Below are 26,866 nucleotides of genomic sequence, written 5' to 3' on the forward strand. Positions count from 1 at the left end.
ACTTTTTGGCCAAAATGCAAAATGCTATGTGTGGCGGAAAACGAACACTGCACATCACTCTGAACACACCATCCCCACTGTCAAATATGATGGTGGCAGCATCATGCTCGGGGGTACATCTCTTCAGCAGGGACAGGGAAGCTGGTCAGAGTTGATGGGAAGATGGATGGAGCCAAATACAGGGCAAACTTGGAAGAAAACCTTTTGGAGACTTCAAAAGACTTGAGACTGGGGCGGAGGTTCACCTTCCAGCAGGACAATGACCCTAAACATAAAGCCAGGGCAACAATGGAATGGTTTAAAACAAAACATATCTGTGTGTTAGAATGGTCCAGTCAAAGTCCAGATCTAAATCCACTCGAGAAGCTGTGGCAAGATCTGAAAACTGCTGTTCACAAACGCTGTCCGTCTAATCTGACTGAGCTGGAGCTGTTTTGCAAAGAAGAATGGGCAAGGATTTCAGTCTCTAGATGTGCAAAGCTGGTAGAGACATACCCTAAGGGCCCGTTTCCACTGTTGCGACGCGATTTCGCCGGCATCCCGACGCTTGTAAAAACGCATGTGGATGCGTTTCCGCATGCGGTTTTACCCGCGATTTCGCGTGCGATTTTTTTAACCATGACTCTGCCAGGTCAAAATAACATTGAAAAAGGTGCGAAATCGCACGCGAATCGCGGGTAAAACCGCATGTAAAAAACGCATGCGTTTTTCCTATTAAATACATTAGCGGCAATTCGCATGGATTCCCGACGCAGGCGAATTCTGTGGGTCCCGTCGTGCAGATTTGGCCCACCGCCAAATCACTCCCGCACGCCGCACATATGGAAACAGCCCCGGCCACTTCAATGTACCAAGCGAATCCGCATGTCGGCGCCGCATGCGGATTCGCTATGGTGGAAACGAGCCCTAAGAGACTGGCAGCTGTAATTGCAGCAAAAGGTGGTTCTACAAAGTACTGACTCAGGGGGCTGAATAATTACGCACACCCCACTTTGCAGTTATTTATTTGTGCAAAATGTTTGTATTGGTGTATGTTTTTCGATCCACTTCTCACATGTACACCACTTTGTATTGGTCTTTCACGTGGAATTCCAATAAAATTGATGCATGTTTGTGGCAGTAATGTGACAAAATGTGGAAAACGTCAAGGGGGCCGAATACTTTTGCAACCCACTGTATACTGTACAGTCACAATCAGATATGTATATAAAAATATGTGGACTGCTTTATTGAAGCAGCACAAGTAACTAATTTTGATTGGTTTATTTCATTTTTGTGGACTAAGCACGGCTATTACTGTATAAATAAATTATGATGACTATTATCTGAAAAATAGAACATTTTATCATATTTTCTATTTTAATTAGTTTAAATTCGTGCATTTTTTCCCGACTCCTGGCACCCAAAATTGCTCTGACTCCACAGCCCTGTCTACCCCATACAATTTTTTTTTTTTTTTTTTATTTGATTCATTGATTCGATTAAATCCGACATTGTTTTGCAATGGCAAATTGAATCGAATCCCAATCGGACATGTCGGATTGAATCGAATTGGACAAAAAATTGTATGGTGTAGATGGGGCTTTAGACCAGATGGTTCCTGGCTGAGGCTGCCTCTGCCAAGAATCTAGCTTGTGTATTGCCGCTCCGATGCATCAGCGAGAGATCCAGCCTGCTGGATCAGCTTGTCCGAGTGGAGGCCAATGCTATTGTTCTGCTCCTTACCCTTTGGTTGTATTTCTCGTAAAAAAAACCCTACTGGAATATTTGTCAAAGGGGAAATCGCAAAGTAAATCACATAGCAGTGCATTTTGTATGAGATTTTTGCATGCGTTCCAATTCATTTAACCTAATCAAAATGCAGGCAAACTGCAGCATGCAGTACATTTGCGATTGGGTTAAAAACAGATTGCACCACTCTGTATAGGGCAACGTGATTACTATGTTAATCACGGTGCCATTACAATCGGCAAAACGTGTGTGTGTGTGTGTGTACAGCCCCCTGGCATGGATATTTGTGATAATTTAAAGAGAGTCTGAAGCGGGTTTTTTATTACTTTGCAGCCTTCTTCAGTATTAAGATGCAAGCAGATTCACCGCATCCCCCTGAAATACCGGGGCAAAATTCCACGACTTTCCAGGTTGCAGATTTTGCTGCCCGGGGGAGGCAGAGCTATGCGTAGTGGTTCTGCCTCCTATTATTATTATTTTTTATTTATATAGCGCCAACATCTTCCGTAGCGCTGTACATAATACAAACAATTAATGGGGAGCAAATATTTATAAGAAATACATAAAAAGCATATCATTAGGGGAAAAGGCTAAAAAGAAAATGTAATTTAAAAAGTATAAGAAGCATGTTCTTATCCCAGCTTTGCAGGTGTGCTGGTGAATAAAGAGTTACTGTATTTTTGGACCATAAGACGCACCTTTTCAGTTCCAAAAGTGGGGAGGAAAAGTGAGTGCTTCCTATGGTCTGAATACAGGGAGTCCCCGACTTACAAAAACCTGCGATATTAACACAGCAGCCGGGGACTCCATGCTCTCTTCTCCCCCAGCCCCCTTCGGCATGCAGAAGTGTAGTGTGCAGTGGAAGCAACGTGTCTCTCCTGCTCCACCTCCACCCCAGTGTGCAATACCTGTCAGGCACGATAACCGCTGATCTCTGCTGCAGTGAAATCAAGTCTTTACAGCAGCCCAATCAGCAGCTGGCCAGCACCAGTCTGCTCCAGCTCGTACAAGAATGCAGTGTCACAGACACCAATTTTCTGCACAATAGATTTAGCCACCATGCCAGGCAGACTGCCTGCACTATCCTCCACCGACTGCTGGGCAACACGCGGGGAACATGGTGAATAGATTTGCACGGCACATCGGGGAGAACACCATGCTGACTATTCAGTCACGCAGACCTCAGTGGGCTTGCCTACACATACAAGCACCCAATACAAACACCCTACCATTATTAATCAACACTCAGGGAACAGGAGGCCACAATGTACAAGGGGGCCACATGAGTTACAATGGGGGGTACAGGGGGGCTACAGGGGCCACAAGAGGTACAAAGGGGCTGCACTGCCAAAAACAGACCTTCCACGTTGGTACACAGTGCTCCCTGTCTGGCCACCAGCCAAGCAGGAAGTGACGTGCACTTGCGGTCCTTTCCTGCTTCAGGTATGCGGAAGCGTATAATAAAAATACGCTTGCGCACCGCAACGCCAGCTTTTTTAAAAGCCTCGTGTCGCCATAGACTAACATGACTTCAGGGCTCGCGCAGGTTACTACGGGTTCTGCACTGTAATGTAATTCTGCTAGCTAGCAGGTGAATCCTGAGAAACCCATCGTTTGTTTATGTTGTCCAATAAAACGCTTAAAAACCTTTTTGAGGAGGTAAGAATGTTAATTAAATCGGCCATCATCCTGACGCATCAGAGGGGTGCCTCCTCCCTTTCCTTCCACATAGAAGCGGCCTTTTTTTTTGCCTAACTTTACTAATCTCCCCTTTCACTGAACACATTTACACAAGAAATATTTTGGTTTTAGTTTAAAAAAAATGAATGCCTAACTCAGTTTAATGACTGTAGTGGGGAATGGAAGGAGGAAGGGAGAGGATGCTGTTTAATCTGCAAATCTGGATGCTGCACACAGCTGGCAGCCTGAGGGGCAGATTTTTAGCAGATGTATAATCGCGACACTGCATTACTTGGGTGCCGGGGTAAGCCAGTGTATAAACCAATCCTGGTTAGTCTACTAAATATAAATAAGCCTTCTCCAGAGTCGTTAAGCTCTATTAACAAGCTTTGAATCTCCTGGTTTTTTTGGATTGGAGGTTTATTTTTTGGGGGGGGTCTCCAAATAGGCTTATGGCATGTCATATTATTCAGGCTTATTTTTTTCTGTTTTTAGCTAAGACTCCAGGACAGCCAATTCAAGTGGTGTATGTGCCTTCCCACCTGTACCACATGGTGTTTGAACTCTTCAAGGTATGTTTTATATTCTAAACAAACGACATGCTGATTTAGCTGTTAGATGTATGGTAAATCATGTGTGGTAAAGATGCCTATGGCTTGATCAGTGGGTGGAAGGGGATGTCACCAGCACCACCAGAGATCATTGGGATGCGCAACAAAGTCAACATCATGCAAGTGTTCAGTAGATCCCGATTTTTGACAACATCCTGTGCTTTTGAGGTTGTACTGCCCCATCTGCTCCCTTTGCTACAATGCAGTCTTGAACAGGATTGCTTTAGGGTCAGTTTCCACTGTTTTGCATGCGGTTTCAGTACAGTTGCGGACATTAATTTTTTTTGTGATTTTGTTAAAAATGTTAAATTACATTTCCTTTTTTCAGTAAACATGCTTCAAACCATATCAACTCTTTGTGAACATAAGATACCGATTCACTTATCAAAGGAGGAAGATTGGTTCAATTTTAATATGACCATTTATGGGCATATGCAACAAATCTAAAAGCTATCATGCTGGGGGAGGAGAGAGCATCCTCTTCAAGGTTCTCTCCATAAAACTGTCTCTGGCGACATTGAGAGGCTAATCCCGAATAGTCTCTCAGTTCTGCGTGTGCCCTTGACCAATACTGTTGAATTGCCAGGCTCTATTAAACAACATGAAAAAAATCAGCTCCTTCATATTGGCATGTATTGCAACGGCCCGCAGCCGTGGAGTACGTTTTCTGCAACCTAGCAGGGGAGATGTAACTCCTATGGATTGATTTCAAGGGAATTAGTCTATTGCTCCATTCACCACAAATAGCCAGAATTCTCTCGCAACCGTCCACAGTCAGTTCAGGGATATCTACCTGCCACTTCTGTAACCGCTTGTCCATATTGATTTGGCCTTGAGAAGGGAAGGTTTGTAAAAAAAGAAAAAAACAAAAAACAAAAAAAAAAAAAGAGGTAACATGGGGGTAGCCCTTTTTTTTTTTTTTTTTTTTTTTTTTTTTTTGCTATTTCCTCTTCTGTGTTGTGGGACTGGACCATGAGCGTTTGACCTCTAGAACAGAATGGCGCCACGAATTCCTGCTTTAAATGTGACTATCTAAACGGCATATGATTTGGGACATCAAATTCTTGTCTGAGTGGTAAAAGACTTGGCTTACCTGAAATGACGAAAATAAAAAATATTATACATACCTCGGGCTTCCTCCAGCCCCCTTTAGGCTAATCTGTCCCTTGCCATCATCCTCCACCACCTAAGTCCTCTGGTAGATGACCCGTTATTTTTGCCATTCGGCGCAGGTGCAGTCTGACGTGCACATCCCAATCACGCTCTCATGGCTGGGAGAGTTCTGCGCCTGTGCAGTAGTTCTGTGCAGGCTGCTTCTACCGAGGGGGTAGCGTGCGGCTGGGCCACGCATGGGCAGTACTCCCTGACTAGCGGAGTTAACAGGGCATCTACCAGAGGATCCAGGCGGAGGACAGCAAGGGACAGATTAGCCTGAAGGGGGCTGGAGGAAGCCCCAGGTATGTATGACTTTTTTTTATTTTCAGTTTTCTCAGGTGTACTTTGAAGCAAACCTGAAGCAAAAATAAATGTACGAGATTATGAATTGTATGTATAGTACAGCTAAGAAATATGCAATACTTTTTTTTTTTTTTTTTTATCCACGTGCCAATTTCTGATCCCACTAATTGCTCACTATCCCAGAGAAGCATTGCTGGGGCTTGACCACCACCACAAATAGGGCCTGATTCACAAAGCGGTGCTAACAGTTAGCACGCTGGTGAAAAGCGCTTTATCACGCCTAAACTCAGTTTAGGCATGATAACTATAGCACCAACTGGGTTAGCACCGCAGTGCACAGCTGATCAAAAGTTTTGCGCTAGCAAAGTCTGGTGCACTTCGCATAGAGTTTAATGGCGCTGCTTTGCGTGCGGGACTTTGTGCGCGATCTAAACTTATCACGCCTAAACTTATCACGCCTAAACTGGCTTTTCACCAGCGTGATGCAATGGTTATCGCACCTAAAGTCTTTTAGGCGTGCTAACTGGCGTGCTAACTGGGTTAGCACCGCTTTGTGAATCGAGCCCATAGAGTTGAAATCAACGCTGACACTCATAATAGTACTCATAACGGTACAATACCCTACTGCTACTCATAATAGTGTGAAAGAAAGAAAAACATTGGTTTTAAAGAGACACTGAAGCGGGGGAAAAAAATTATGATATAATGAATTGATTGCGTAGTACGGATAATTACTAGAACATTAGTAGCAAAGAAAAGATTCTCATATTTTTATTTTCAGTTTTATATAGGGTTTTTTTTGTTTTATAACATTGCATCATTCTCTAGTATTTGCAGTTTACACACTACTCAGCATTCTCAATGATTTTACAGAGCAGGCTAGTGGACTTTTGAACTGTCCTGTGCCACAGTATTGGTTTCTGTGGACACTTGAGATAACAAGCTTCAGAAGACAGAGCTCTCTGCACCTTTGAAAGTCGTGGAGCTCAATGGCTCTTTTGCATAGCTAACTGGAGTTTCTTAACCCTTCCTGTACTGGAAACCATATTAGACTTGTGTCTCTGCTCCTAATGTTTTATTTCTTAGCTGTACTACACATACAAATCATATCATAAAAAAATCTTTGGCTTCAGTGTCTCTTTAAATCTCCATAGCAACATGACATCACTGTGACTACACAGGAAATAGGAAGAACAACATGTTAGATGGAAAACTTGATAAAACGTGTTTTTTTTTTTTTTTGTCACATGAAAAACATGAAAATTTGCATTTAACATGCACGACCAATGGCTTTCGTTACACAAAAATCGCATGCGGAACAATGTATGGCAAAACTGCATCTCTCTCTCTCTCTCTCTCTCTCTCTCTTCTCTCTCTCTCTCTCTCTCTCTCTCCCCCTCTCTCTCTCCCCCTCTCTCTTCCCCCTCTCTCTCTCCCCCTCTCTCTCTCCCCCTCTCTCTCTCTCCCCCTCTCTCTCTCTCCCCCTCTCTCTCTCTCCCCCTCTCTCTCTCTCCCCCTCTCTCTCTCTCCCTCCCCCTCTCTCTCTCTCCTCTCTCTCCTCTCTCCCCCTCTCTCTCTCTCCCCCTCTCTCTCTCCCCCTCTCTCTCCCCCTCTCTCTCTCTCCCCCTCTCTCCTCTCTCCCGCCCCTCTCTCTCTCTCCTCTCTCTCTCTCTCCTCTCTCTCTCTCTCTCTCTCTCTCTCTCTCTCTCTCTCTCCCCCTCTCTCTCTCCCCCTCTCTCTCTCTCCCCCTCTCTCTCTCCCCCTCTCTCTCCCCCTCTCTCTCCCCCTCTCTCTCTCTCCCCCTCTCTCTCTCTCTCCTCTCTCTCTCTCTCTCTCTCTCTCTCTCTCTCTCTCTCTCTCTCTCTCCCTCTCTCTCTCTCTCTCTCTCTCTCTCTCTCTCTCTCTCTCTCTCTCTCTCTCTCTCTCTCTCTCTCCATTCTAATTTTGCTGAATAACCCTACGGAGAATTGAGAGAGCTCCTCAGCATTCATAGCTTAGAGAGTGGACCACTGATTATGTGCTGTGTATTCTCTTGCAGAATGCAATGCGTGCAACCATGGAATTCCATGCAGACAAAGGTGTCTACCCTTCAATAAAAGTGCGAGTGTCTCTGGGAGTGAAGACTTAACAGTCAAGGTAATTACACTTAGGACTAATTCATTCAAGCAGTTTCTTTTGTTTCCGCATGGCATTTAATGCTTTTTAATCACCCCTGTAGTGTGTTAAAATTACTGTACATCTGGGGAGTTATTGCTGGTTAGAGACGCGAGTATGAAGGTAAATTTAAAGTGCAGATGTGCTTGTGTAGCACTGGCATGTTGTATTTGCAGCACAAGTTTAGCTTTCTGCTAAGTAGAAGTACAGTAACCCTAATGCTCTGGATCCCATTCCAGGAGGTAAGTGCTGTGTATTAGCGATGATCAATGAGATGCAAATAATTTAGAGTTGGTGCATTATGCAAATTTATGCAGCTTGAAAAAGAACCAGTCAAATCCTGCTAAGGTAATAATTGGTCCATTTTCAAGCTGCATACATTTGCATACAGAATTTGCATAATGCTGCATCAACTTCAAATTATTTGCATCTCATTGGCCATCCCTACTGTGTATATCTCATCCAGCCGTCCGGGAAACTAAACTTCCAGGTCCTAATAAGTGTAGCAGAAATACAAAAGATTTTGTGTGTCTCGCCAATCTTCCTGATTTGTCATTAAATTACAGTGTTAATAAAAAAATATCCAGCCCTGTTTCTTCCATTGTAATCACAAAAGGTCACGTCTGTCAATAAATGAATGCTTTGTTTAGTGAAGAGGAGAGGAGACGCCAGTCTCATATCCTGTGCTTTATGATCTGCGACCTTGTTAGACAAGCACATATTTATAGGTGTTTATATACACTCACTTCCTTATACTGATGCAGAATCCTCCAGACACTGCAATGCCACAGTTTTTACATTTCGGCTGATGTTGTTTGAAGAGGAAAAGAAACGCTCGGCAGCAGTGTGTCAGTGCTTTCATCCAAAAGACAGATCAGTTACAGCAATTAGGAAGTGACAGGGTGGTCTGACAGCCGTTTCACGGGTCTCCCTGTTTCCTCAGAGGCTAGAGGTCAAACCACAGAGCGTTACTCCAATATATATATTATATATTTGGAGGTGTGGGCTCCTCCTGTTGCGTGCACCTACTGCTGTATATACCTGTAGAGCTGCTATATATATTGAGGCCAGGAGCACCCCTTCCAGATATGGAAGGCCACAGGGCTGTTGTAGCTATTAGTAGCTGGTTGGTCACGTATGCTTAGATGGAGCATGGCATGGTTGTTTCAGCAACGACGCAGGATATGCTCCTCCATAGACCTGCATTACGTGGCTGCAGCTGCTTACCACAGGTTGCCATAGGAACCAGTCACGCAGGGTATGTTCAAAACAGGGGTTTCTATCTGTAACACAGAAGTAAAACATATACAAACAGCCTGTTTTTAAAAATTAGCCAATGCACTGACCTAAAGTAGCTTGGAACAAAATGACCAAATCCATATTGATTCCTTATCTTAACGATACCATACACATAACTATTTGCATTAATAGTCAATATCTTTCCAGAAAGCAGTTACCAGTAAGTTAATTTTGTTCGTTCAAACCTATGCGTCCCCAGGCTTTAGCTAGAGAGATGAATCTTTCCTCCTCCTGTCTAAGTGACTTTTCACAATCTCTTCTTGGGGGATTCACTATTTTTAACCCTGAGAACCGCAGGCTGGAGTTGCTACCTCCATGCTGTTCAGCCATATTATGAATTAAACCAGCAGTTACATTCTTCTTTTACAATTGACCAAAACAAACTGCGCTCCTTAGGTCCTCAAAATCGCTATCTCTCAGGGATCGCAACCAAAACCGTCACGCCACTCCAATTCTCCAATATATTTCACCATAAGTTGCGCCTCCTTGTCTACACAACTCCCAAAAAGTGTACTATAGGACACCCTGAAATCACATAAGCATGTGCATAGTGCCCAGTACTGTTTCAAAAACCACACTCTTTGCACCATGTGTTGCACTCCACAGGGATGTGCCTCGGCCGGGTGGGATACACAGCCTCACTCCACCCCTCTCCCCTCCCCCCATTTGTGGTTGCACTCACTCTCTAGGAGCTTGTATACCAGTGTATAAAGGTTTCTTTCACTGTAAGTGTAATCCAAAGCTGTTTATTCCTTTTGGCATCAGCTACATACAGATGTGCTGCTCCGGCCGCTGACTCAGAGCAGCACGCCTCCCACTGGTATGCCACTTTCCGGTCTCTGGTATCACCGTACCTCCTAGCTTCATCCTACGTGTTTCGACACACTGTGTAGGGCGCAGCTAGGAAGTATGCTGACAGCAGAGTCCAGGAAGTGGAATACCAGCGGGAGGCGCGCTGCTTTGAGTCTGCAGTTGGAGCCACACTTCTTAGTCTTTAGAGAGTTTACATGTTCTTGAAACGTTGTGCATTATTGGCATGTAGTCATCCCGATACAGAAACAATCACCGGGGCGGAAGATTGCATACACCACAAATCTCGACTGACAGCAAATAAAGTCCTTAATTCTAAATCTCTAACCCCCAATGTACCGTATATACTCGAGTATAAGCCGACCCGAGTATAGTCCCCGTACAGCATGTGCTGCTCAATGGTTTACCGTAGGAGCATTTACTCACTTTTTCTGCCGCCATGATTCATCTATCGTACTTGTCTGTCGCCGTCTCATGTTTATGGCACGCTCTAGTGTCGCTTCTCATTATGCGCCTGCTGGAGGGATTCATACAGACGGCAATAGACACGTACGGTAGATGAATCATGGCAAGTATGGTGGATCAATCAATAAAAAAGTGAGTAAATGCTCCTACTGTACACCTCTGAATAGCACATGCTGTATGGGGACTGTGCTTGTTATATATGCACGCGGGACACTCAGGCAGGTGGACGCTGTCAGAATTACTGTTCCGGTGGAAAAGACTGCTCCGGCGGGTTTGAAAACAGGCCGAAAATGCCCTAGATGTGAACGAGCCCTTATGGTTGTAGTTAATTGTTCTTTTTATTGCATTGCAGCTCAGTGATCGAGGTGGTGGGGTGCCATTGAGGAAGATTGATAGATTGTTTAACTACATGTATTCCACGGCACCGCTGCCCAGAATGGAGACCTCTCGTGCCACGCCACTGGTATGTCCATGTCGTCACTACTTGTGTCATTTTAAAATAAGAACATTGGTTTACCCACTTCACACCATGCATTGCGCCACGTGTGCGTTTTTGGCTGAATAAATGTTTATTAAAAAGTCCTATTTGCATAATTAGTGCTCAAATAGGATATTTCTCATGTCCATTTTGCATGAAGTGGTTAAAGGACCACTATCAAAAAAAATGTGTAAAATTTTAAATACATGAAAACACATACCCTCTTTCCCTGAAAATAAGACCTACCCTGAAAATAAGCCCTAGCTGGAATTTTGAGCATGCTTGAAATATAAGCCCTACCCCGAATATAAGCCCTAGTGGAAGTTAAAGAGGAGGTAGAGGCAGCCAGTAAGTGGGGACACAGCGGTGCATTGCCAATCGGGCAGTGATCCTGTCATCCCAGCACACAGCAAGGTTATCAGCTGTGCAGGGAAGACAGGGCAGGTGCCTGATCAGTACAGTAGCATACTTTCCAATCAATGAACATCACAGTACAAAGGAACAGGAAATGTTCTGCAGAGAGACCCTTCCTAATAGAACTATAAGACATCCCCTGAAAATAAGCCCTAGCACATCTTTTAGAGCAAAAAATAATATAAGCCACTGTCTTATTTTCAGGGAAAGACGGTAAATAAAAAGTATATTTCTCCCAGAGTAAAATGAGCCATAAATTACTCTTCTCCTATGTTGCTGTCACTTACAGTAGTTAGTAGATAGCTGATAGAATTGGCAGGTTTTGGACTAGCCCATCTTCTCATGGGGATTCTCATGGTTTTTTAAAAGCAATTAGTGAACAGCAATTGCTCAGTCCAACTACCAGAATACCAGTGTGCTAACAGGTGGAGGGTGACCAGCATATTTGTATAGATCCTTTACAGGGATTACTTTTGTAAAGAATACATGAATTTATTGCATTACACGACTGCTTCAAAGGCTGATGAAGACTATAAAGCAGCGAACCTTGAGAATCCCCCATTGAGGAGATGACTAGCCCAAAACCAGTAAGGGGTTCAGAGCTGTCAGATTAATATTGCCTACTGTAAGTGGCAGCTGCATAGGAAGTCATTTTTGTGGTTTCTCATCCTTGGCATTGTTTAAAGGGACTCCGAGCAGTGCCTGTGGGTATGCCTTTAAAGGAGTCATCAGGATTCTCATATCAGAAAGATTGCTGGCTATGGTTAATGATACAACTCTGGCCTTCACTCGAACTTGGCAGCCTTGGCTCTCAGCCTCGAACTCCCTTGGTCTGCGGTCCTGCGCCCTCTCATTTTAGGTGCTACTCCCAATCTTATGGTCGACCCCACAAATGATTAATGAAAATACCTGCATTTCCGGTTACTGTTTATTTTTTATTGACAATTGTTGTACTGATTGTATGAAAGAATGCCCTTTGTTAAGGGACTAACCAAAAAGCTGTAAGTTTTATCTGATCTTTTACTCAATAAAATACTTTGAAACTAAAGGAGTCATCAGGGAGATTTACATAAAATAAGCGCTACTTACCGGGGGCTTCCTCCAGCCCCAGGCTCCCAGGATGTCCCTCGCAGCGGTTCACCGCAGGTCCGTCCCGGTCCTCGGCGATGACGTCAGAGCGACTTCCAGGTCGCCCTGTACTGCGTCTGCGTGAGCGGCGCTGTCAATCACCGCCACGTGGGCCGGAGCGGGCTGCGCAGGCGCAGAACTACTGTGCCTGCGCAGTCCACTCTGTCCCATGTGGCGGTGATTGACAGCGCCGCTCACGCAGGCGCAGTACAGAGCGACCTGGAGGTCGCTCTGACGTCATTGCCGGGGACCAGGACGGACCTGCGGTGAACCGCTGCGGGCAGAGCTGCGGCGAGGGACATCCTGGGAGCTTAGGGCTGGAGGAAGCCCCCGGTAAGTAGCGCTTATTTTATGTAAATCTCCCTGATGACTCCTTTAAGCATACCCACATCTAATTCATTATATCCTCACACCTACCAGCATGATGTTTGTAATTATATCCCCCTGGGTTCCATGTATTTCATTGCATTGCACTGAATGGAGCTGCCGACACTGGGGAAAGTGTCGTCCTGCATAATACAGTGCTGAATAAGGAATCCAAGATGGCGGCCGCAATTTCAATCGCGAAAATAATGAAAACTAAAAGGCGTAGGGTGGCGGTTTATATATCATTGGGAAGAGGAGAAAGAGAGCTTCAAAATGGTATGCATAGTTACTGCACTGCTCGGAGTCCCTTTAAGAGGAAATAAATATGACGGCCTGCACATCCCTTTTGCTACAGGGCCACCTTGACAATCCTGTAACTTAAGGCTCATACACACATCAGACCATAGTCTTTGGAAAATGAAAGATCACAGACCAATTTTACCACCCTTCATGTAGTATGAGAGCCATACCTTCACAGTCTTTTCTATGGAGCTGAACTCCCCGTCAGATAGAAATCTTTGCAAGATGTTGCACACACAGATGCTGTACAGACACAAAAGATCAGTATCTGCAAAAGATCTGTTTCTGCCAAAGATCCGTTCCTGCAAAATTCATTCATAGTCTGAGATCTGCAGATCATCATACACACCTTATTTAACAGACATTCATCGGCAGATCAGATCCACCAGGATGGATTTTCAGATCTGCAGATGATTGTCTGATCTGCAGATGAATGTCAGTTAAACAAGGTGTGTATGATGATCTGCAGATCTCATAGACTATGAATGCAATTTGCAGGAACGGATCTTTGACAGGAACAGATCTTTTGCAGATACTGAACTTTTGTGTCTGTACCGCATCTGTGTGTGCAGCATCTTGCAAAGATTTTTTTCTGATGGGGAGTTCAGCTCCATAGAAAAGACTGTGAAGGTATGGCTCTCATACTACATGGAAGGGGGTAAAATTGGTCTGTGATCTTTCATTTTCAAAAGACTATGATCTGATGTGTGTATGTGGCCTAAGTTTGATGCGTTTGTGTGTAAAGCATTACCCTGACAGTGCTTCTTCTAAACAGGCTGGTTTTGGCTACGGTTTGCCTATATCAAAACTCTATGCCCGATACTTCCAAGGAGACCTTAAACTGTATTCATTAGAGGGATATGGAACAGATGCTGTAATATATATTAAGGTAAGGCGGCTTATGTTTATCTGTTGCTACAGTTTCTTAATCACAGAACACGAGGACATGTTTTATTCTATTTGCGCCTTGCTTGGGGTTTAATAATGTCATGCAAACCTGACAGCAGTCTCTGCAGGGAAGAAACATGCAGGCTTCTGTAACACTGCAGAGAGCCAGCTAAGCAGCCCCTGGAAACCTTAACTGCTTCTGGCCCGTGGTAATTGAAATCTACGCCCTGTTTATGGTTGCTTATTCCTGCCAGGGCGTAGATTTCAATATGGACCTGCCACTACTGCCAGTCGTGTCGCTCTCCTGGCGCTGCAGGCCACTCGCTCTGCCGCAGGAGCCACTGACCCCATGATCGCTGTGAGCCAATCTCATTGCCACACAAGTGGTTAAGGGTCTTTTTACACTTGGTGGGATGTGATTTCGATTAACATTATAAACCATTCCAGTTCCCTGGCATCTTGCTGATCTCGCTGGCTGCAGTATCATCTGGATCACTCTCCTGAAACAAGCATGCAGCTTGCAACTGAAGTACAGATAGATTAAAGGATACCCGAGCTGACATGTGACATAAGATAAACCTGTGTATGTACAGTGCCTAGCACACAAATAACTATGCGGTGTTCCTTTTTTTCTTTCTCTGCCTGAAAGAGTTAACTATCAGGTATGTAAGTGGCTGACTCAGACAGGAAGTGACTACAGTGTGACCCTCACTGATTCCAACTATAAAAACACTTTCCTAGCAGAAAATTGCTTCTGAGAGCAAGAAAGAGATAAAAAGGGAAATTTCTTATTGGTGAGCGTCACACTGTAGTCACTTCCTGTCTGAGTCAGGGCTGAGTCAGCCACTTACATACCTGATATTTAACTCTTTCAGGCAGAGAAAGAAAAAAAGGAACACAGTATAGTTATTTGTGTGCTAGGCACTGTACATACACATGTCTATCTAATCATGTCACATGTCAGTTCGGGTATCCTTTAAGGTCAGTCAGAAACATTTGCTTTTTCAAGGTCTATAGATAAAGAAAAATATTTGAGGCAGAGGATAAGCAGGACATGCTGGGCAATCTGCATTGTTTAAAAGGAAATAAATGTGACATTCACCATATCAGTTTAGGTGTCCTTTTTAAGGGCTCGTTTCCACTACATGAGAATCATATCACTTGTTTGGCAGACCTCCCAGCCAGGGCTCACATTTGTACAGGCCTAGGGCATTAATTGGTTATATGTGCAGAGATTACAGCAGCATGGCTTTCCAGCTTCATACACTGTTATGCTCCTGCTCATTGTTCAGTGTTCTGCTTGTAAGCAGGACATGTACTGATTGGCTGTTTTTATTTTGGTGTGCTTGGGAGCCTTCAAATGGGCACCTCTTCATAATAAAATAATTCCTGGCTGATCCTTCTCAGCAGCTGGCAGTCCTAAAATAGTCATATTTGTAATGTAACTATTCCCTAAAAACAGCAGTGCCTGGCAGTTACCAAGAAACATGGAGGCTGCTATTTCTGTTCTCTAAAAAAAAATTGACTGCCTGGCTCTATTCACTTACTACTTGTGTAATGTCAGCCCAGGGCAATGCAATGCATTATAAATATAGAGAAATAGGTTGGCCTAACGGTTTATTGAATGTGGGTCACTGTGTGCGAGGCAACACTTTATTATTTGGTGTAAGCCAAAAAAAAAGGAAAATTAAAAAGCATAAGGGATGACTTTGTATCTGCAGACTAATTAGATGGGGCCTATTTCACTACGACCGAATCCAGGCCAAAACTGCAGCATATTCCCCGCAGGCAAGAGGGGCGGGGAAACTCTGCCTATCTTGTGGCTTGCTGCAGATTTATGCAGTGTGCAGCCAATCACTAGTTATGATCGAACACCTAGATGTTCGGTTAGGTTCGGCTGACGTCATCTAGCCCGCCTGCCCCCTCCCGCCACCAGGGGCCGCCGGTTCTCCCGAGAGCCGGCCTTCCCCCCCCCCCCCCCATGCTGCGGGGCGGCAGACTGGCTCTCGGGAGGACCGGCGGCCCCTGGTGGCGGGAGGGGGCGGGCGGGCTAGATGACGTCAGCCGAACCTAACCAAACATTTAGGTGTTCAATCATCACTACCAATCACTATAGCCATGACATGGTTTAGCTATGTGGTCCTTGGCTATTTAGCAGAACGGGAGCCACGGCCCACATAGGATCCGGGGATCGGAAAAGGCCGCGGCTCCTAGAGGAAATAATCCCTAGATCTAGAGTTTGAACTTCAACACACTGGGGCTAAAAATGAGAGAAGAAACTGGGCGACTAGAGATGGATTATTCAACATTTGATTGTTTATTACTGTGGCCTTACTAATAAAATGGAGAGGCTGGAATGCAGAGTTGAGTTTAGTGTAGGGGGCAGTGTGGAGTCTTGTGACATCTTCTTATGGTTAAGGGCTCTGCCTCTGATGTAGGAGACCTGGGTTCAAATCTCTGCTCTTCCTGTTCAATAAGCCAGCACCTATTCAGTAAGGAGCTCTTTGGACAAGACTCCCTAACACTGCTACTGCCTACTGAGTGCGCTCTAGTGGCTGCCTTGCAAGTGCTTTGAGTCTGACAGGAGAAAAGCACTATACAAACAAAGGAATTATTATTATTATTACTACAAGCCCAGAATGTAACAGCAACTTGGATTGTGAATCTGGAACTTTTTCTATAACCCTTTCTCAAGTAAAGGGCTCATTCACACTAGTCAGCGAGTTAAAATGCATTAATCCAAACTCCGGAATGGGTGTTGCTGGATCTGTGAGTTGCTGTGCACTTCCACGCATTTCCATGTGTGTTACTGCATTGTCAAACCACTATGAAGTGACGTAGAGTGAAAGGAAACCAGCTGATGCAGCTGGGCTTATCTGCATAATCCATGTGCTAAAACTCACATAGCATGCATTTCCATGCACTGCGCAGCAACTCAGGGCCCATTCACACTTGAGCGTTTTGCCGGCGATTTCGGAAAAACCCTCAAACGCTAGCGCTTTTGAAAGCGCTAGTGTAATAAAAGTCTATGGGCCCATTCTTACTTGCGCGATTTGTGCTAATTGCCACAAATCGCCCCAAATCGCGAAACGCAAACTCGTCGCCTGCACTATTTTCAGGCGATTTCCCGGCGATCGCGTTTCAGTGCTATAGAAGCGCTAAACACGATCGCGCAAAAATCGCAGCAGTGTTCAGTGATATTTTTTTTTCGCTGAAAAATCACTTCTGCAAAACGCCGGCTGTAATCGCAGGCGTTTTGCAAACGCAAGTGTGAATGGGCCCTCACTTGTGTGTGTGTGAATGATGAAATGAAGGTCTGTGGACTTTCAAGTTCCCTTTTAAAATGCACACTACATGCAGTGAGTTAAACTCATTGCAACTCGCTCAGTGTGAAAGGGAGAGCTTGTTAAACGATGGTAGATTTTGGCCTGTACTCTATCTCTGGAAGCTTCCATTGCTGTAATATAAGCCCTGGTATTCCTGGGAATCACAAATGGTTGGCGTCAGCACACATGTTGAGAGGTTCTACAACTTTTTCCATCAAACTAATTTTTTTTTACTTGCCATCTCTGTCCCAGCTAGAGTGATTCATCCACTTCCTGCCTGGGCAGGAAATGAAATGTTCTCAGGTGAGAAGAAACTGAACTCTGGTTCACAGATTAAAAAGAATTCTTTAAATCAGCCCCTGTGTACTCACAACTTGTACTTAGTAAAGTATGCTCCACTCCTCCAACCAAACACCTCCTCCTAGTGTGGAAAACTCTGCTGAAAAGCAGTCCCAGGCAGCACTACACTCTTAAAGAGGCCCTGTAGTGACTAGTGATGTGCTCACGAGTCATAACGAGTAGCTAGCAACTCGAATTCGTGATTCTAATGAGCCGTAATTGGTTCAGGTGTGTGGCTGGGATAGAGGGGTTAATTACCCAGCTGCCACCGCTTCTATGCGCATTACACAGCCTCGCACGCATCCACTGGGATGCGTTCCATGACTCAGTACTGCGCACTTCCTCCTTCCACTTTCTCTTTCCGGCCGAAGGAGGAAGTGCGCGGTACTGAGTTGTGGAACGCATCCCATTGGAAGAGTGCGAGTCTGTGTGATACGCATAGGCAGTTGGGTAATTAACCCCCTCTATCCCAGCCACAGACCTGAACCAATTATGGCTCATTAGAATCACGAATTCGAGTAGCTAGCTACTCGTTATGACTCGTGAGCGCATCACTAATAGTGACATATAATAGAATGTAGTTAATTATTCAGGATACTCTTTTTTTACATTAATTATCTAAGGCCCCGTTCACACTTGCGGTTTTTTAAAAACTGATCCGGTTCGTTTGCATCCGTTTTCCGTGCGGTATGAACACGGTTGCGGTCCGGATCCGTTTGAGATAACAAGCTGTATAATAATACCTGGGGTCTGGGAGGTCGGCAGAAGCTCTGGGGTCGTTGTAGGGCCTCACCTCCTCGTTATCAGACGTATCGGACATGTTGCTGCCAGGGAGCTCCAGCGTGAGGTCGCTGCTGCTCCACTCTGTGGGCGCTGGGCCCATGTGTCCCCGTCCAGGATGGCCGCTGTAGCATGGAGGAAGCATGGGAGGTGGGGTGGAGCGTCCGTTTTTTTACGGCCAGTGTGTTGTGCGCTCTCCGGTTCTCATTGCTTTGTATTGGCCGGATGCAACAGTCCGGCTCCGCTCCGGATACGTCTGCCGGAGGAGCCGGACCAAAAAATAGCGCATGTTGGATCTTACGCCGGGATCCGGTCCGGCTCCGGTCCGGACGGAACGGACGCATGTGAACTGACGCATAGACTTTCATTGCTGTGCCGTGCGTCCGTTCCGCATGCGGTCCGGCTCCGGCACGGCGATTCCGGACGGCGACCCCCAATGTGAACCGGGCCTAGTTTCAGCATCAGAAACTCTTCCAATAGCTATATATACTGCTGTTTATTGGTTGGTAATCCCACCCTCCCTCTGTTGTTTAGCTTAAGCTATTTGGCTATGCAGAATTCTCCTAGAGCACTCTGGGAGCCCCAGGTATTTCTTCTGGCCTCGGAAATCTCTTGGTAAACAAATATTCTTTGTTGTATTTACGGTATATAAAGCACCGACATAATACATAGTGCTGGCCAATAAATAGGGTTACAGACAGTGATAAGAAAGGGTGATGGAGAACCAGGTTCATACAAGGTACAAGATCATGCAAATAGAGAGATGGTCTAAGACAGTGTTCCCCAACACTGTCCTCAGGGCCCACCAACAGTGCATGTTTTGTAGAAATCCAGAGAGGCAGTTAATTGGCTCTGCTGAGACACTAATTATCTCACCTGTGAGTGTTTGTAGTTTTCTGCAAAACATGCACTGTTGGTGGGCCTTGAGGACAGGGTTGGGGAACTCTGGCTAAGAGACCAAATATTTCCAGTCAGTTTTCAGTATGTGGGAATAAGGGTGCATGATCAAGTAGGATACACTAGGGGGAGGACCCTGCCAAAAACCTACAATCTGTAAGGCAGTGTTCCCCAACCCTGTCTTCCAGGCCCACCAACAGTGAATGTTTTGTGGAAATCCACAGAGGTAGTTAATCAGCTCTGTTGAGACAATAATAACCTCACCTGTGCATGTTTGTGGTTTTCTGCAAAACATGCACTGTTGATGGACTTTAAGGATAGGGTTGGGGAACTCTGTTGTAAGGGACATTCCTCGGAGATCACCTGACAGGACTTGCCACCAGTGATAAATTTCAGAATGTAAATCCTTGTGAGGAAACATTTTACAATGGGCAAACACTGACTACATGTATAAATGAATATTGTAAAAAAAAATAAATAAATAAATCAATTTTCATTATGACATTATTGTCACTGCAGTTTCTCTTTACCTCTTTCCCCTCTCCCAGGCTTTATCCTCAGAGTCCGTAGAGCGGCTACCTGTGTATAACAAGTCGGCGTGGAAACATTATAAAACCATCCAGGAGGCAGATGATTGGTGTGTACCGAGCAGTGAGCCAAAAGACATGACCACATTCCGCAGCAGCTGAAGGCCCGCCCACATCCTCAGCCAATCCCTTCCCATCTCTGGATTTCTCACCTGCTAAGTGCGTCTGGTTTGCTTCTTTCTCCTCTCACTGGTTATACTCGTGCCTCTGTGATTGGATTCATTTTAAGTAATAGTTTCTTCTGCCTATATCACATCACCAGGTATCGGGGGGAGACTCTAAGTCTGTATTACTCAGACTCTGGACAGATTTTAGCCTCATGTAAACTCAGATATTCTCTCCTGCACTATTAAAGTGATTAAAATAACCTTATTTTATGAGGGCAGAGAAGGTTATGAAAGCCATCTCTGAGAACCTATGCTTCTCGGGTCTGTAAAGTGTACATGTCATTAGAAATCAATAATTTGTCCGCTACTGGCGTCACTAGCCCTTTCCCTCCCAGCTGTTAAGGAACTACAAGTCCCTCAATGCATTGCCGGAGTCTTACAGCCACAGTCATGACTCATAAAGGCAAATGCATTGTGGGAATTGTAGTTCCTTAAAGGGACACTAGGGGGGTCGGGGGAAAATGAGTTGAACTTACCCGGGGCTTCTAATGGTCTCCCACACACATCCCGTGCCCGCGCAGCCACTCACCAATGCTCCGGCCCCGCCTCCGGTTCACTTCTGGAATTTCAGACTTTAAAGTCTGAAAACCACTGTGCCTGCGTTGCCGTGTCCTCGATCCCGTTGATGTCACCAGGAGCGTACCTGCGCAGGCCCAGTATGGTCTGTGTCTGCGCAGTACACTCCTGGTGATATCAGTGGGATTGAGGAGATGGCAACGCAGGCGCAGTGGTTTTCAGACTTTAAAGTCTGAAATTCCAGAAGTGAACCGGAGGCGGGGCCGGAGCATTGGTGAGTGGCTGCGCGGGCACAGGATATCTGTGGGGGACAATTAGAAGCGCCAGGTAAGTTTAACTCATCCCCCCCCCCCCCACAGTATCCCTTTAACAGCTGAAGGGCCAAGTTTGCCCATGCCTGGGCTAGATCCTGTGGGCTGTACAAGTGCACACCTATCACCTCAGAGACCAGTTACACTCCCTCTGTAACTACTATTTTAATGTTCACTTGATATGTAGCAGCTCAAGATTAGAGCCGAACATACATGAACCATTAAATATTTGCCCAGAGTTGTCTTAATTAAAAACGTCTGGTTGTCATGATGATAGAATTATTTTTTATACATATTGGGAAGCATCGATACAAAAATATGTGCAATCGTACATTCAGCAATACAAATACATCTATTGTTTGTGTGGTTTGAAAACATTGTGTGATAAATTGCAACAGAGTAAGAAACAATAGGAGGAGGTCCCTGCCCTTGTGTGCTTAATCTTTTGTGTCAAAGACATTAGAGAAGGAGACATGGGTTAGCAGATGAGGCAGTGAACCTCCAATGCTACCTACAGCAATTTTTTAGGCATGTCTGAACAGGTGTGTTTTGAGAGTGCGTTCGAAGGCTTCCATTTTTGGAGAATGATGGACTGACTGTGAGAGAGAGTTCTAAAGGAGAGGTGATGCTTGTGAGAAGTCCTAGATGCAGGAGTGTACTATGGTGGGGATTAGATTGTGAATTCCTCTGAGAGACAGAAGACTACATACTTTATATTGCATTGGCATCTTCCACAGCACTTTACAAATACTGGTGATAATACGTATTTGCTCGAATACTAGTCTACCTTGTGTATAAGTCGACTCCAATATTCAGTCCTCTTAAGCTGGAATGTTTTTATTGACTCACTTATAAGTCTACCCAGCAAAGTTAATGGCTGCACTTGGGGCTCAGAAGTGGTTACTGCATACAGTATTACAGCCATTAACCCCTCCTGTCCTTTAAGTGCAGCCAATACCTCCTCCAGGCCCCCAAGTGCTGCAATTATTCACTCCCTTTTATGCAGAATTTTTTCCTTGTTAATTGTTGTGGCCAGGACTTTCAGACATGTGTTTTCTTGGTATTTGCTTTATCAGGTAAGTGTCACTTGCCACAGGGTAAATTGCTGCAAATAGGAATGTCACTATTAGTGCACACATTTCTCAGTGTTGCCAGTGACTCGTGTATAAGTCGACCCGTATACTTTTATGAAGTTAAAAAAAACTAAATTTCTAGACTTCTACTCGAGTATATACAGTAATACTATCTTGGCTTTAGCTGTGTATGGGTCACACATCTGTAACCAGCATGCTGGCTATAGTCGCATTGGATCTGTATACATATTCTGGGTCAATGATTCTAAAAACATGGAAGCTAAAGATCAGCAGTACAGCCAGACAAATGGCATTTTCTAAAGGGACTTAACCGTTGCACCTTCCATATTAATCTGACTTTTCTTTAAGGCTGCCATATACTGGTTGATTGCCTCCAGATCGACCAGCAGATAGATCCCTCTGTGATCGAATCTGATCAAAGAGGGATCTATTGGCTGCCTACACTGCAAACAGATTTTGAATCGATTTCACTATGAAACCAATTCACAATCTGTGGAGCTGCCACCGCACCCCCCCTCCCCCTGCATATATTACCTGATCTGGCTGGCGCTTGTCCCCCGGTCTCTGCTGTCTCTTCTCCGCTCTGGGCTCCAGGGCTTCAGCTTCACTTTACTTTCTGTCGGAAGTTTAAACAGTAGAGGGCACTCTACTGTTTAAACTTCCTGTCGGGACAGGAAGAAGTGAAGCCAGCCGGAGCCCAGCGCAGAGAAGGGACAGCGGGGACACGCGCCGGTGGAGCAGGTAATGTATTGCCGCTAGTGTCGGTCGTTGGACATTCGAACGCCGCAATTGACGCACTCCCGACCCGCTGGCGATCGATCGAAATCTTCCGCGTGGACAGATCGACGGGAACGATAGATTTAGGACGAAAATCGATTTTCCGGTCATCGGTTCCGCAACGATTTCACAGCAGGTTCGATCACAGTGATCGAATCTGCTGTATATCGGCGGAAAATAGTGTAAGTGTATGGGCCCCTCTTAGATTGGCATGCCCATCTCCTCCTCCTATATACTGGCAGCCTATAGAACTGATTGTGTGCAGATTAAATCAGTTTCTCGAAGCAGATTGTCGCTTCTCTCTACAAGTATGTAGCGTAAACAAACCACTTTTCAGCTCGGCTTTCGCATTGGTTCTCACTGATGGCTTGCCGTGCCTTCTTACAGCGCCCATTGCTGCACTGATACTTATCTATTCTGTGCCATATGTATTACATACCTGGTGGTTTTTGTAGCGTGCAGTATTGTGGCACAGCATCTAGGTGGTGTGTTGAGGCCCCAGGTCAGTGCAGATATTATATTTCTGTCTGCAGTGAGGAGCCAGTGCTGATATTCTATTTGTCTGTCTGCACTGAGGAGTCAGGCTAGAGACACAGACCATTTCGCTACAATTTATTTTTCTCCCTGCAAAATGATCAATGACCACACTTGTGGAATATAATAGCTGCTTGTAAATGGAGGCATATGGACTGATCTAATAAGACAGCTTATCTGTACAATGATTTATTTTTCACACGCTTCAGAATGTTCCTGCAAATGTTTCCAGAAATAACCTGAATTAGTGGACAAAGTACTTGAAAGCAGGTGTCGGGCTTGCTTTTGGCTTGTCATCTGTGGGAGGGGCTGCCACAGAAAAGCCTTGCCGCAATGGGAGGCGTGGCACAGAAAAGAGAGCTGATTGGCTGTGCTTAGATTCCATCAATTATATTGGTTTAAACGTCACAGCAGCTTTTGAGCATTGGAATGTGAAAACCGGGCTATTCTAGAGGTGCAGCTGAAAAAGGAAAGATTTGTTCATTTGTTTTCTGTTTTTTAGGATAATGGTTTTATTTAATATAATTTTTTAATGTTTTCAAACTATTTTAGATTGTTGACGTTTCCTGGGGTGAGTGAACATCCTCACCTCAATAATAGTGGATATATTTTTTTCTGAAATTGAGATGTGGCCTTGGCTCCCCAGTGCAGCCCGGTAGATAGATACAGTATCAGTGTTGTGTATTGGGGGTTAGCTGTGTGATCTCCTCATCTGGGTGCTGTGACAGAGCTTGTGTTATCAGATTAATTAAAGTGGACCTAAGCTCAGAACTTCCTCTCTGCTCTAAAAGATAAGCAACGCCATAACTTTTAAAGAAGAACATTTCTTCGTTGCATCTTACAAAAATCTTACAAAAAAAACCCTGCAGCATTTACTTCCTGGTTTCCTGCGAGCACAGAAAGGGTTAACCTCCCATGTTTACATATTCGCTAAGAGAACGGCACAGCTTGGCACAGTTCACACAGAGCTGACAACCCTGATTTACACTTGCTCACTACTTGCAGATAAGGGGAAATTAGACAGGATAATCTCTCTAAACACAAAAATATGTGTTTTCCTTGTCTTCTGTGCTAGAGTTTTGGTCCACTTTAAAGTGGGCCTGAACTCTTGCACAGGAGGACAGAAGGAAAACCTAGAAATGCACCCTGTATGTATTTAGAGAGTTTAGCCTGTCTAATTGCCCCTCATCTGTGACTAATCACAAGTTGTAATTTGATCTTTCCACTGTGTCAGCTGACTGCCATGGCAGATTAGCTCATTTGAAAGCACAGGATGTTAACGATATGTCTGCTTCTATGAAAGCAGGAAGTAGGTACACTGCAGATTTATTGCAGGATTTGTATCAGCTGTAACAAAGAGGTGTTTTTCTTTAAGGGTAGGAACACACTAGGCAGAAACACTAGCGTTGCAGAAAATGCAGCAAACATGCGCATAATGCAAGGCAATGGACCTCATGGAAAAACGCATCTGTTTGCGTTCTGCAATGTGCGTTTTTAAAAACACTGGTCTTACTGCATATTTTTTCAAAACGCATCTAAAATGCACATAATGAAAGTTAATGGTGATGCAGAGGTATTGCGTGTTAGTGTGTTTTTTATGCGTTTGTTAAAAAACAACAAGTTTGATGAAGTCAACAGGAAGCGGATGATTTTAGCGGATGATTTTATTCCGCTTCCTGTTGACTTCCTAGTGATTTGCATTAAAAAAAAGCATACAAAACGCATATGCAATTTATATAGGCAGTTTGCAAATGCACACAAAATGCAAGAAGAACGCATGTGCGGAACAAAAACGCACAGAAAACAGGTGAAAAACGTAACAATAAGACCCTTGTAGTTGATTGTAGAGTTGTGGGCAGATAGGATTGCTGGAGGACCAATAGGCTGCTGTGGGCAGATAGGATTGCTGGAGGACCTATAGGCTGCTGTGGGCAGATAGGATTGCTGGAGGACTTATAGGCTGTGTGGGCAGATAGGATTGCTGGAGGACCTATAGGCTGCTGTGGGCAGACAGGATTGCTGGAGGACCTATAGGCTGCTGTGGGCAGATAGGATTGCTGGAGGACCTATAGTCTGCTGTGGGCAGATAGGATTGCTGGAGGAACTATAGGCTGCTGTGGGCAGACAGGATTGCTGGAGGACCTATAGGCTGCTGTGGGCAGATAGGATTGCTGGAGGACCTATAGTCTGCTGTGGGCAGATAGGATTGCTGGAGGAACTATAGGCTGCTGGACCTGAATGCTGTCTCTGAAAAGCTGAGTGTATATAAATGATTATACTCAGATTGGGGGAATCCTTCTCCATGTTAGGTGAATGGCTGAAGTGACTGTGCTGTGTGTTTCGAGTAGAATGTAATCGTGTGACGCTTCAGTCTGAGTTTAGTTAGAAAGTGTAGCGTGGCCTATTGGATTTGGTTCTGGGTATTATTTCTGTGCCTTTTTTTTTGTTCATTTTAAATGTAAAAATTGGTTTCTACACAAAGTGGAGCATAACAGAGTTTCTTAATCGTTGTTTTTCACTTTCTCACACACAATTAACTACACCCAAAGGGAGATATTTGTTTAGCACTGTTGTGCTTCCCATGAAGAGAAGAACTCTGTAAAATGCTTCAAGCGGACCTAAACTCAGAACTCCTCTCTGCTCTAAAAGATACACAACAGCGTAATAACCTTTAAACCAAAAACATGTATTTATTAAGGTGATACAAATCCTAAAATACATTTGCAGTTTCTCCTTTCTTCCTGATTCATGGAAGCAGACATATTGTTTACAGCCTGTGCTTTCAAATGGGCTTATCTGCCATAGGCAGTCATGTGACACAGGGAAGGATCAAATTACAACTTGTGACTAGACACAAATGAAGGTCGGCGGGGGCAGGGGATTAGGCAGACTAAGCCAGGGGTCCTTAAACTTTTTCAGTCAAGGGCCAGATCAACATACTTCAAACTAATGGGTGGCCAGAGTATACAACACAAGGCAGAAAACATTACATTGAAACCCGGTAGTGTATTACCTGTTTTAACGTGCAGCCCTTTTGTGTCCCATTTAACCAAAGCAGATATTATGCCCCCAACACAACATGTGCAAATATTACGCCCCCAGTACAGCATGTGCAGATAGTAAAAATCCTCTTTGCGCTAGACCAGTGTTTCTCAACATTTTATTGGCATGTACCCCTTTTAAAACCCTGTACTCACCAAGTACCCCCTAGCATAGTAAACATTATCACAAGTACCCCTTGATAAATATATATTTATTTGTAGTATATGATAATTGGTTCTGAACAATTTCCAAGCATTTACTATTGCTTTTAATTACTTAAAACACTAATTTGGTGTTTTTAAAATAAGCTTTATCATTTTCTAAAACTCTAAATTTGTTATTCTTGGTCAAGTACATCAAGCCCGAGTACCCCCTGGAACCATCAGAAGTACCCCCTGGGGGTACCACACGTTGAGAACCTAGGCGCTAGACAGTGAAGCGTGCTCAGGGGACAACCTGTCGTCCGAATGGACAGTAGTGTCACCTGATGCGGAATTGGGTTGGAAGCCAGTGAATGACTGCTCGCTGGCTTCCCTGTGGATAGATGTACCAGGACTGCTATCCTATATACAGACCACTGATATTTAAAAATGCAGCGGGCCGCATCTATAAGTAATACATTTTGTGAGTTTAGGGCCGGGGGAAAAAGCCTCAGGGGGCTGCATTTGGTCCACGGGCCTTAGTTTGAGGACCACTGGGCTAAGCTCTCTAAAT

At 44.7% G+C, this 26,866-nt stretch overlaps 1 protein-coding gene across 1 annotated transcript in view; it reads left to right on the plus strand.

The window, feature by feature from the left end:
- PDK1 (pyruvate dehydrogenase kinase 1) overlaps positions 1 to 20,374 on the plus strand; it is a 64,134-nt gene extending 43,760 nt beyond the window's left edge. Inside the window, 6 exon segments of the mRNA XM_068245484.1 lie at positions 3,907 to 3,983; positions 7,519 to 7,594; positions 7,597 to 7,616; positions 10,561 to 10,671; positions 13,670 to 13,783; positions 19,673 to 20,374. Coding sequence (XP_068101585.1) covers positions 3,907 to 3,983; positions 7,519 to 7,594; positions 7,597 to 7,616; positions 10,561 to 10,671; positions 13,670 to 13,783; positions 19,673 to 19,813 — 539 coding nt within the window. The 3' untranslated portion in view covers positions 19,814 to 20,374.
- The last annotated feature ends 6,492 nt before the right edge of the window (positions 20,375 to 26,866 follow it).

This window comes from Hyperolius riggenbachi, chromosome 7 (assembly GCF_040937935.1).
Source record: "Hyperolius riggenbachi isolate aHypRig1 chromosome 7, aHypRig1.pri, whole genome shotgun sequence".
In the NCBI taxonomy this organism is placed as follows: domain Eukaryota; kingdom Metazoa; phylum Chordata; class Amphibia; order Anura; family Hyperoliidae; genus Hyperolius; species Hyperolius riggenbachi.